Source organism: Sus scrofa, chromosome 14 (genome assembly GCF_054392235.1).
Source record: "Sus scrofa isolate SSC_HxYL_T2T_F1_AM1 chromosome 14, Sscrofa_HxYL_maternal_Yorkshire_Landrace_v2.0, whole genome shotgun sequence".
Taxonomy (NCBI): Eukaryota; Metazoa; Chordata; class Mammalia; order Artiodactyla; family Suidae; genus Sus; species Sus scrofa.
The window spans coordinates 48,980,704-48,993,083 of NC_139396.1; the positions used below are offsets into that span (position 1 = coordinate 48,980,704).

General features: G+C 47.2%; 2 protein-coding genes across 11 annotated transcripts in view; one reads left to right on the forward strand and one right to left on the reverse strand.

The window, feature by feature from the left end:
• The window catches only part of DHX37 (DEAH-box helicase 37), a 978,033-nt gene that overhangs the window by 492,914 nt on the left and 472,739 nt on the right, over positions 1 to 12,380 (forward strand). The window lies entirely within an intron of this gene.
• Positions 1 to 12,380, reverse strand: part of TMEM132B (transmembrane protein 132B) — a 393,866-nt gene that overhangs the window by 74,666 nt on the left and 306,820 nt on the right. For all 10 annotated transcript variants that reach the window (XM_084996149.1, XM_084996153.1, XM_084996154.1 and 7 more), the window contains one exon: positions 9,920 to 10,106. In XM_084996149.1, the coding sequence (XP_084852275.1) occupies positions 9,920 to 10,106 (187 nt within the window). The remainder of the gene's footprint in view (positions 1 to 9,919; positions 10,107 to 12,380) is intronic.

Here is a 12,380-nt window from a genome sequence, read left to right on the forward strand (position 1 = left end):
CCAAGATGGCTAAACAGGAATCTGATTATCTTTTGGCTTTTCCCTAGGCCGAGCCCTCATGCCCAGTTGCCTAGAAACTCACTGAGTGTGTTCATTTTTGGGTTCCAACCGTTTTGAAAGATAATGTGCTTTTTATCTGCATGAGTAGTGCTGGGCTTTTTCGTTTGAGGAACTATAGTGGGATGGTGGGCTGCAGCCCTAGACTCCAAGCCACCCATGGAAATAAAGCTCAAAGCTCGGTACTTGGACAGAAAACCAGAGAGAAATGAAAAGGGTGGAGGGACATGGTAGAAGGGGAAAAAAAAGAAAACTTGTGTTTTCATAAAAAAAGAAAGGGCAGACACAGAGGAGGGGAGAGGAGGGAAGGCACCCCCTTAGCATTTCCCAGACGGGGAAGGGGAGCACAAAGACTATTTAAAATTTTTAGATTTTAAAGGTGATGTGGAAAACATTGTTATTACTCTGGATTGCAACACTCCTCTTTGCAACACTGACCCTTTTTAAGATGGGATTTTTGAAGGTATTGACCATCTGCGCTGCTCTGCTAAATTAGATCCAAGGCCTGGTGATCTCAACTCCAGAATTTCCATCAATTACATTTTATCCCTTTCCATGCACAAAAAGTAATGAATCCAGCACACAGTGTATGATAAATAAACAGTCTATTGCATAGCAATTGACTGGATGGATGGATGGATGGATGGATGGATGGGCAGATAGACGGATGGATGAGCACATCACTGCTGTCACTGTCCTTCTGCAGGCCTTCCTGCCTGAGCCCCCACCCTGGTTTCTAGGCCTGAGGTCTTTCTCCAGTTCTATCATGATTTCTGCTAAAGCTGCAAATTTACTTTCATGAAGTAAAGGTTACTTTGCTACCCAAGAGGTGTCTCAGCACCCCACACTACCCAGGGTCACACATTGTGGCAGCAAAGTTCTAAATCATAATCCTGTCTGGCGTTGCCGTGAGCTGTAGAGTAGGTCGCAGACAGGGCTGGGATCCCGTGCTGCTGTGGCTCCAGCACAGGCCGGCGGCTGCAGCTCCCATTCGACCCCTGGCCTGGGAACCTCCCTATGCCATGGGTGCAGCCCTAAAAAGCAAAATAAATAAATAAATAAAAATAATAAGTCATAATCCTAGAGTTGACTTCCAGGATGATCATCTCTCCTCAGAGGATGCTGTGAGGTTGAGTGAGATATTCGATGGGCAGATATTCAAATGAGACATCACTCGACTACCTACCCACCCAACAGTCATCTCTCTGCTCCGTCCCGCACTGTGGCTGTATCTGATTCATCAAATCAAACTCCTTCCTTCCTTTAGAAAGATTTTCCATCACCCACCCTGAGACTGAAGTTCTATTTGACCTTCATCCAAAATCCGACAGTATACCTACACAGGATCAGATAGTACAATGACAATGATGAAAATACTGATGGCTAAATATTATTGGATACCAACAATGTTTCAGATCAACACACTCTTTACCTGCAATATCTCATTTAATCCTCCATTATGCAGGTAACCTCATTTTTACATGTTACAGATGAGGAAACTAAGTTTCAGAGAGATTAAGTGACTTGCCCAAGATGACAAAGCTAGTAGGCACTGGAGTTCATATTTCATTCTAGACAGGTTGGCCCCTTAGCCTGTACTCTTTTTTTGGGGAGGGGGGCTTTTTAGGGCCATATCCACGGCATATGGAGGTTCCCAGGCTAGGGGTCGAATTGGAGCTGTAGCCGCTGGCCTATGCCATAGCCACAGCAATGCCAGATCTGAGCCATATCTGCAACCTACACCACAGCTCATGGCAACGCCAGATCCCTAACCCAGAGGGCAAGGCCAGGGGTCAAACCTGCATCCTCATGAATACTAGTCAGATCCATTTCCCCTGAGCCATGACAGGAACTCCTAGCTAGTACTCTTGACAAAACTGTTTCCCTGCCAACCACCTCAAGGAGGAAAACTATTGAAATTTCCCCAGTATGAACTCCCCCCGACCCAGATAAATCAATAGGATAACAAAACTGGCAGAGTAGAGAGAATCATTAATTCTACATAAGAGTTGAATCTTGAGTTCCTGTCGTGGCACAGTGGTTAACGAATCCGACTAGGAACCATGAGGTTGCGGGTTCGGTCCCTGCTCTTGCTCAGTGGGTTAACGATCCGGCGTTGCTGTGAGCTGTGGTGTAGGTTGCAGACGTGGCTCAGATCCCGAGTTGCTGTGGCTCTGGCGTAGGCCGGTGGCTACAGCTCCGATTCAACCCCTAGCCTGGGAACCTCCATATGCCGCGGGAGCGGCCCAAGAAATAGCAACAACAACAACAAAAGACAAAAAGAAAAAAAAAAAAAAAAAAGAGTTGAATCTGCTCCAATCTATCTGGGACACTTTCCCTGCTATATACGCATTTATATTTGCCTTGATATTTTAAGTGTGTTCCTTTTTGTTGCATCTCCTTCAGCCCATCTGACAGCACGGTGCAATAGACAGGAGAGGTGTTCTTACTTGAAAATTGACACATGAGAAATGAAAGCAAAGGGGGGTTAGGTGACTGCTCTCTTGCGACAGGAGAATGAGAGGCCAGCCGGCTCTGCCTTCAGGTCTCCTCCCAGGCTCGGGGATTGGAGGAGAAAACATAGAGCCTGTGCAGCCCCAGCCTGTGGTGCTCCACATCCTCCCTGGGGCAAGGCTGTGTGTATAAACTAAGAAATTCGTGATCACCGTGCCTGCAGTGGCTTTGCTGTGGGGTTCTCTGGAAGTGCAGGGTACCAGTGCTTCTCTGGGGAAAGGGCGTGGAGTCTGCAGGAGTTTGGAGCTGTTGGAGATGGTGGATGATGTTTGGGGAATGACATCAAGGTCCAGAGAGCTCCGCAGGCAACAGCTTGGGGAAGCGATGAAAGAACAGGTCGTGGGAGGCGGCTGGAGAGCACTGGGCACAGACTGAGCAGGACCAAAACAGGGCGAGCTGGGATCCTGCTTAAGGCAAGTGGTAGCAAAACAGCAGTCCCCTCGGATGCAGCTAGAGATTCTCACACTAAGTGAAGTAAGTCAGAAAGAGAAAGACAAATACCATATGATATCACTTCTATGTAGAATCTAAATTAGGACACAGATGAACTATCTACAGAACAGAAGCAGACTCACGGACATAGAGAACAGACTTCTGGTTGCCAAGGGAGAGGGGGGAGGGTGGGGAATGGATGGGAGTTTGGGGTTAGGAGATGCAAACTATTGCATTTAGAATGGATGAGCAATGAGGTCCTGCTGCAAAGCACAGGGAATTCTATCCAGTCTCTTGGGATAGACTGTGATGAGAGATAACATAAGAATGGATATATACGTATGAGTGGGTCACTATGTTATACTGCAGAAATTGACACAACACTGTAAAGCATCTGTACTCAAATAAAAATAAAATCTAAAATGAACTGCAAAAAAGAAGGAAAATAGCAGTCCCCCAGAGATGGCCCCATCCTAATCCCCAGAGCCTGTGAATGGGTACCTTATGTGGCAAATGGAAAAGTCAAAAATCTTGAGGTGGGAAGATTATCCTGGGTTATCCAGGTGGACCCAGTGCATTCACATGGGTTCTTACAAGGAAAAGAGGGAGGCAGGAGGGTCAGAGAAGGAGGCATGATGATGGAAGCAGAGGTCTGAGTGACAGGCAACCATGAGTCTAGGAAGGCTTGAAGCATCCAGAAGGCTCTAGAAGCTAGAGAAGGCAATCAGTGTTCTCCTGCAGAACCTCCAGAAGGAATACAACCCTGCTGACTCCTTGATTTTAGCTCCATGAAACCCATTTCAGATTTCTGACCTCTGGATTGTAAGATAATAAAATTCATGTTCTTTTAAGCCATTAAGTTTGTAGCGATTTGTTACAGCAGCAAAGGGAAACTAATACACCAAGTGAGAGCTATCCAGCCAGTGGATCCAGGCTCTGATGGTAACTATAGCCATCAGTTCATTTGCTGAGCAAATACTGTGTATTAGGCACCATGCTGGGTGCTAAGAAAACAATCCGGTGAGCAAAACAAACAGCTTTCCTTCCATTGAGGAGACTGTGATACCCTGGAGGAAGACAGAGAGTATTCTGGTCCTCAGTTTAGTGTCTCTAGCTCCAAATTCACCCCTCATTACCTGCTCTGTGGAAACAGATCTGAGCCTTTAATAGTTTTCCTTTGCCAATGTGCCAGATTTATGCTTTGTCAGTAGGGGATGCTGGAGAGACATTTTGGAAGGAAAGGGTTTGCTTCCTGATTCTAGTGCACTCTTCCTGCAGGCTCCTGTGCTGCGCATGCGTGGGAGTTCGCTGGCACTGGTGGCTTCCCCTGTGTCCAGCACCCAGTGACCAGAAGCTTCTCTTAGCATCCACTTTGAGCACTTTGGTAGCAAATGCTTCCCATGAGACTCCTCCCTGTCAACACCTGTCCCCAGACTTCCAGCCAGTTCCAGTGGCATGGCACTTCAGAAGCATCTCCCCATTCAAGGGGCTGTGATTGTAGCCTTTGCATCAACGTATGGATTTCAGAGAGGGGGGCTCTGGGTTCAGACACTCTGTCTCAGCCCCAGGGTTGTGTATGCTCCTGATGTCTGCCCTTTCCATATTCTTTCTCCTTCTCTTCCCTTCCTCCTGAGCAATACCTCATGATTCCAGACCCTGTTATCATTCATGATTCTTTATATCAATGCTTCCCTGTTTAAATTCTTTCTTGTGGTTGGAGCCAGATGGAGACAGGCGGTACACTAGCACAAAAGTAAGCATGAATTGCAGACAGTGATGCAGTCCTGCAAGAAGCAAATGATGGAGAACAGGAGGAAATGGATTTGGACAGGGTGGCCAGGAGACGCTTCTCTGAGAAGTTTTTTTTTTCTTTTTTTCTTTTTAGGGCCACACCTGCGGCATACAGAACTTCCCTGGCTAGGGGTCAAATTGGAGATGCAGCTGCCAGCCTACACCACAGCCATAGCAACGCCAATTCCAAGCCATGTCTGTGTCCTACACTGCAGCTTGCTGCAATACTGGATCCTTAACCCACTGAGCAAAGTCAGGGATGGAACCCTGGCTGCTGAGCAACAACAAGAACTCCTGAGAACTGACTTTTAAAAAGAGACAAGAGGGAGCTCCCAGTCTAGTACAGTGGGTTAAGGATCCAATGTTGCCACAGCTGTGGCATAGGTCACAACTGTGGCTTGGATCTGATCCCTGGCCTAGGAATTCCATATGCCACAGAGCGGCCAAATGAGAAAAAAAAAAAGAAGAAGAAAAACCAAAAAACCCCACACAAACCCAAGACCAAAAGAGACAAGAAATCAGCCAAGGGGAGGGTTCTGAGTCAAACTGGATGCCTGAGCAGGGCCAGGGTGCAGCACGGCCAAGTTCTAAATGCACAGGCTTCTAGGACACACTGGGGACATCAGAGTCACGTCGTTACAATAAACGGGCATTGGTGGGAGCCTGTGTGCCTCAGGTCTGTTCCCAGGCCTTCCCCTGGTGGATTCTGGCCTCTGAAGTTGACTCCAGCCCTGAGCCCAGGAACACGTCCTCCTGCCTCCAGCCAAGGGGTAGACGGATTCCCACTCCAGCCCTGGTCCTGACCCTCTTCTGCTCTGGGTCTGGCTTTTCACCTGTCCTGCTTCCCGCGTACCTGAGCACCTGCACTTAACGTTTTCCTGTACTAACCAAACAAGTGGCTTCTACTTCCCAGTAGACTCTAACACAACAAGAAGCCCATTTGCGGTTTGTACCTTCCGTGGACAAGTAAGCCGGCACCCTTACCTCACGCCTAATCTGTCCCCAGTTAGTTGCCACTGAGAGGAAATCAGAAGATGGGGAGGTGGAGGGGGACAGGGGAGGGAGAAGGAGGAAGAGAAAAATGACATAAACGTTACTTACACTCTAAGAGCAGCAGGCAGAATTCTTCCCTATAGGCCACTTTCTGGCAGTTAGGGGCTTGGAAAGCTGCTAAGACAACTGATCTTTTTTTAAATGATGAACTACCAACTCCGGTTCTACCGCAAACTTTACTACATAGCTCTGGTCCCTTGGAATCATTTCAGAGCCACGCTTCACAGGGATGCAGGAGATGTGCTGTGATCCATGACACCACTCAACCATCTAACCCTGGCACTTCTCAGCCAGTGGGAATTAAAGCCAAATGCAAGAAACTGTCCCCAAGTAAAGACCAGCCAGGTGGGATGACACTAATGGCCACAGACAGGCAGGTGTGCACAGCACACAAGAAACAGCCTCTTCGGAGAAGCAAGCAGCAGAGATGGCTGGGAGTGGAGGTTGGGGGATGGAGGAAGGAGGGTCATAGAGAACAAGTCAGGGTCCATGGCAAGCACCCCGTTCACATCCCCTGGGCCTCTCCTGGAGCTGCACCCAGGCACCCGTTACTAAGGAACAGGGAAGTGCTGACAGTCAAGGAAAGAGTATTAGAGCCGACGGGATCTTGGCCACCTTCCAAACGCCTGCTTTCCTGCCCTGCCGGACTCTCTACCCTTGCGTGAGTTTTGCCACCTCCTTTTGCCCTGGATTCTGTCCTGTCCCACTATGTGTCCTGACCCTGTGCCAAGAGTTAGGTCTTCAGGCAGCATCATAAGGAAGGAGGTTGCCTCTGGCCAAAGAGCATTTGAGGGTCTCATCAAGCAAAGGTCCCGTGGGGAAAGGCCAACCCAGAGGACAATATCCCCTGAAGCCCTGAAACAGCAGAATAAGAGCCCCCATTCACAGGTGCTAATGCTCAAATTACACCAGTTCTGGCCAAAGGGTACCTTTTCTGTCCCAAATGTTCACCTCTAACATCATGGCATGAAAGCAGGCCTAGACAATTCATGACAGACAGGCTGTGTTCTGATAAAAACTTTTTCTACTAATACAAGCAGCATCCTGGATTGGCCCATGGGCTGTGCTGGGCTGATCACAGGTCCGTATGCCAGTCCTGGTTCCAGTCTCCTGGCAGGTCAATGTATATCACTTTTCAGCTCCTCTCGAAACCTGCCCATAAAGGGATGGCACAGCACACTCCTTTGGAAAGCCATCCTTAGAAGTAGCAGGAGGGGAGTTCCTGTTGTGGCTCAGCAGGTTACGGACCTGACATAGTGTCCCCGAGGATGCAGGTTTGATCCCTGGCCTCACTCAGTGGGTTAAGGATACGGTGTTGCTCTAAGCTACAGCGTAGGTCGCAGATGCGGCTTGGATCTGGTGTTGCCATGGCTGTGGTGTAGGTCGGGCAGCTGCAGCTCCAATTCAGCCCCTAGCCTGCAATCTTCCATATGCCGCAGGTGTGGCCATAAAAAGGAAAAAAAGTAGCGGGAGGCTGCCAAATTCCCAGGTAATTGACGGGTACAGATGAAGCATACAGCAAAATTCTAAGGACTTTGGGTAAAGAAGTAACCCAACCTCAGCCATATCTTGGTCAGTCTGGAGACTTGATAGAAGAGGTCCTGAGAAGAGGAACAAACACAGGACAGTACCACTCTGTCCTAAAATCCACATCCATCCATCTCTGCCTCTTCATGGGGCTCTTTCCCACCAGACTGTGGCCGCCCTCAAACCAAAAATACAGATCACAGCTGATGTGGATAATTTCCATCAGTCTAGCTTTCAAGAACTAGGACGATCCCTGTAGCTTGGATTACAGCACGGGAGTCAATCATTCCTTCAACAAATCATAAGTGTCCCAGGCATTGTTCCAGCTGCTAGGGACATAGCTGTGGACAAAAGTGACCAGAACCTTGCAGTCAAGGATTTTTCCTTCTAGAGTAGAAGACAGATGATGAATCCTAAAACGCAAAACACCAATAATATCTAGGAAGATGATAGAAGAGGAGAGTGGAGATGGGGTCAGAGAGTGATGAGCAGGAGGGATGGAGAGCCAGCCATGGCCACCATGATTGGAAAGGGGCCCCTCTAAGTCAAAGAGAAGGAGCTAGATATGGGGAAAGGGGGGGCAAAGTGTGTTTTGGGGCAAAGAGTCAAGAACACAGATAAGGGAACTGCAGAATTAATGGTGGGATAGAGGGTTTTATTTTCAAGGCTCTCACCCCTGGTATCCAACTTGAGGATGGGTGAGAGACACACCCCAGATTTTCCTAGAATCAATGGGTGTGGACCCCCTACACTTTGGTCCCAGACAGGAAAGTCAAAGAAGAGCAGAATATATTTGAACATTTTTTTTTGTCTTTTTATCTTTTTAGGGCTGCACCTACGGCATATGGAGGTTCCCAGGCTAGGGGTTGAACTGGAGCTGTAGATGCCAGTCTATACCACAGCCACACCAACACCAGATCCAAGCTGTGTCGGTGACCTACACCACAACTCACAGCAATGCCATATCTTTAACCCACTGAACAAAGCCAGGGATCGAACCCACAACCTCATGGCTCCTGGTCGGATTCATTTCCACTGCGCCTTGACAGGAACTTCTGTTTGAATATTTCCAGTGAAGGAAGGGTATTAGGAATGTGGCATTCCCTGGGGTTTATTATCCCCATGACCCACCAGCACTGTCCTTTTAGGTTCTGGAATTTCTCAGACACGGTCCCGAGCCTGGCTGTGAATGGAGATTCAGCCAAGTTCAGAGGAGATATCTGGTCAACCCCAGACCAGGAACAGAAACATAAGTGGATTTATGGACTCTGGGACCCCATCCAGGCTTGACTGGTCAGTTCCCAACAAGGCTCTTTTGGTCTAGCTGCTTCTTTTAAAATATTTTTTTAATTGGAGTATAGTTGATTTACAATGTTGTGTTAATTTCTGCTGTATAGCAAAGTGACTCAAAAAATGGGCAGAAGCCCTAAAGAATTTTCTCCAAAGATGGCTAACAGACACGTGAAAAGATGGTCAACATCGCTAGGTAATTATAGAAAAGCAAGTCAAAACTACAGTAGGGTACCCACCTCACACCAGTCAGAATGGCCATCATTAAAAAGTCTGTAAGTAACAAATGCTGGAGAGGGTGTGGAGAAAAGGGAAGCTCCTACACTGTTGATGGGAAGGTAAACTGGTGCAGCTACTATGGAGAACAATATGGAGGTTCCTCAGAAAACTAAAACTAGAGTTACCTTATGACCCAGCAATCCCACTCCTGAGCATATATCCAGATATAATTATAATTCTGAAAGATATATGTATCCCTATGTTCACAGCAGCACTATTCACTATATCCAAGACATGGAAATGACCTAAATGTCCATGCACAGATGAATAGATAAAGAAGACGTGGTACATGTATACAGTGGACTACTACTCAACCATAAAAAAGAATGAAATAATGCCATTTTCAGTAACATGGATGGACCTAGAGATTATCACACTAAGTGAAGTAAGTCAGAAAGAGAAGGAAAAATACCATCTGCATTTTTTTTAACTTTTTGGCTGCACCCACAACATATGGAAATTCCCAGGGCCAGGGATCATATCTGACCCACAGCTGTGACCTGCACCACAGCTGCAGCAATGAAGGATTCTTAATTCACTGTGCCACAGCAGGAACTCCCTGTCTATATTTTAAAGTTTTCCAGTCATCAGGCTATATGGGAACTCTCAGGGCAAAGCTGATTGATGAGGGTCACACCTGACCCATTTCAGTGCAACCATCTTCACCCAAGGCAGCACTTAGTCCTGAGATGGACACAGGTTGAGACAATAAAGAACACAAGCCCCCCCAGGACCCAGTTCAGCAATATCCACAAAGGAAAAGGGATTTACACAGGAGGTCTGAATAGTTTCTAAGGAGGCGTTTTGGAAAGCAGGTAAATAAAACGTAATTTAAGTCCCTTTTCCTTGTTTTAACAACTTCATCTGGTGCATAGAAAACAGCAGATCATTAAAATATGCTCATGTTTCTTTGATTATTAAAAGTACCCAAAGAAAATGTCTTTGTGACACTTATTCTGAAGCACAGACATCTCACCATCGCAAGTGGGACGATGCCCACAAAGGAGGTCTGGCTGACGAAGATCTCGGAGACGACCAGCTCACTCGTGGAGTCCTCTGCTGGGTACTCCACCTGCCAGGTGATCTGCTGGGCCCCAGCCAGGCCACTGCTGTTGTCAACTCCAAAGTCCACTTGCAAGATCTCGTAGAAGGAGCCATTTACTCTGGAAAACAAACACATGGTAAAGGGAAGTTTAAAACCCAAGACTCAGCAGAATGTCTACAAGGCAATAAATTGCCACACTCCTCTTTGTCAACCCAAAGAAGGATGGCCAAGTTCAATAGATCCTAGAGTGATGTCAAAAGAGCCTGATTCCCAGGCTGCCCCTTGATGGTCCAGACCTCAGATGGAGGACCATCCATCTTCAGGGCCCCGTGGAAAGCAGACTGTCCTTCCCTGAACAAGTAGCTCAGACAGCACTTCGTCCTGGACACAGTCAAGCACCATCTTCCCAGATCCCACGCCTGCATATGCCACCATCCAAGGTGACCATATGCTTCACTACTCCAAACATGAGGCATGTCCTGGGTTATGGCTGTTTCTATGTCTACTTACCTGTGTGTCTGTGGATGCGTGGCTCCAATACTGAGCTTTAGAATTTGGGGAGAATATGAGTGACCATGTGGATCTGTGGGAGCCTCATGAGACAAAGAATGGAAAAGGACCCCAGAAGGTGCATGGTTCATGATATCAACTAGGAGCCTCATGATAAGGGACCATCGTGGATTCTTCATTTCATCAGCCTGAAATGGGATGGGATGTAAGAAACCCCCACCTGCCCTCATTCATGGAAGGACAACATTGCACAATGTGTTTGGAGGAGGGGAAGGAGGTGGATGAGGCACATAAAAGTAAAGGACAGTTGTCATTCTCAGCATCTTTCTGCACAGGGAGAGGCTCTCCTCAGGGACATGAACTTGTAAATTGTAGCCTGACTCTTTCAGTGACAGGAGACATTACTGAAGAGAGAATTACAACCAAAAGCCATCCAGCATGGGATTCGTGAATGATATCTGGTCCATAAGTCTGTGTGCATCCCTGTGAATCCAGCTGCACCTGGATCCAGCAGAGTGACTGATTCACAGCTCCCAGAGCCTGAGTCACACCAACCAAACCATCCCTTTACAGCTGGTGGGCCTCCCTGGACATGGATGGGCTTGGAAGCCTCTTCCCTGTCTTTGGGGATTTAGGGCAAGGTCTGCAGCTCGGACACCAACTTCCAACCTCTGGGAAAAGTTTTGAGAAAGAAAGAGGCTCGTGCCTGCTGCTTGCCCAACAGAATCTCCTACCATGGACAGCTCCCTCCCACTAAAGACTTAAGAACAGTGTAGCAACCACAGTTTTGACAGAGTAGCTATCGAACAGACATAATACTGACAGAAATGAGTTCCACTGACCCACCTGATATGGAATTCTACCCCAAACAGAACTACATTACACTCCATGTAAGATTAGTCATGTCCAACTTTTTTTCCCATTTAGTCAAGGTTTTAAGAAACTCTGAACAGTAGAAAACGGCACATTGTAATTCAGTGATACTTTCATGAAAAATAAAATAGAAAGAAAGAAAGAAAGGAAGAAAGGAAGAAAGGAAGAAAGAAAGAAAGAAAGAAAGAAAGAAAGAAAGGAAGGAAGGAAGGAAGGAAGGAAGGAAGGAAGGAAGAAGGAAAGAAAGAAAGAAAGAAAGAAAGAAAGAAAGAAAGAAAGAAAGAAAGAAAGAAAGAAAGAAAGAAAAAGAAAGAGGAGTTCCCGTCGTGGTGCAGTGGTTAACGAATCCGACTAGGAACCATGAGGTTGCGGGTTCGGTCCCTGCCCTTGCTCAGTGGGTTAAGGATCCGGCGTTGCCGTGAGCTGTGGTGTAGGTTGCAGACGCGGCTCGGATCCCGCGTTGCTGTGGCTCTGGCGTAGGCCGGTGGCTACAGCTCCAATTCAACCCCTAGCCTGGGAACCTCCATGTGCCGCAGGAGTGGCCCAAGAAATAGCAACAACAACAACAGACAAAAGACAAAAGACAAAAGACAAAAAAAAAAAAAAAAAAGAAAGAAAGAAAGAAAGAAAGAAAGAAAAGAAACTCTCTGATAATGCTCTGTCCAAAACAGCAGCCACTGGCCAGAAGTGGCTCTATTTATTTATTTATTTTAATTTTTTTAGGGCGGCACCCACAGCCTATGGAAATTCCCAGGCTAGGGGTCAAATTGGAGTTGCAGCTGCCGGCCTATGCCCCAGCCACAGCAACGCCAGATCCCAGCTGCATCTTCAACCTATGTCACAGCTCACAGCAACACTGTATCCTTAACCCACTGAGCGAGGCCAGGGATCGAACCTGAGTTCTCATGGACACTAGTTGGGTTTGTTTCCACTGAGCCAAGAAGGGAACTCTGAGAAGTGGCCATTTTAATTGAAGTATAAGTTTACTGAAATCACAGCCAACTGGTCC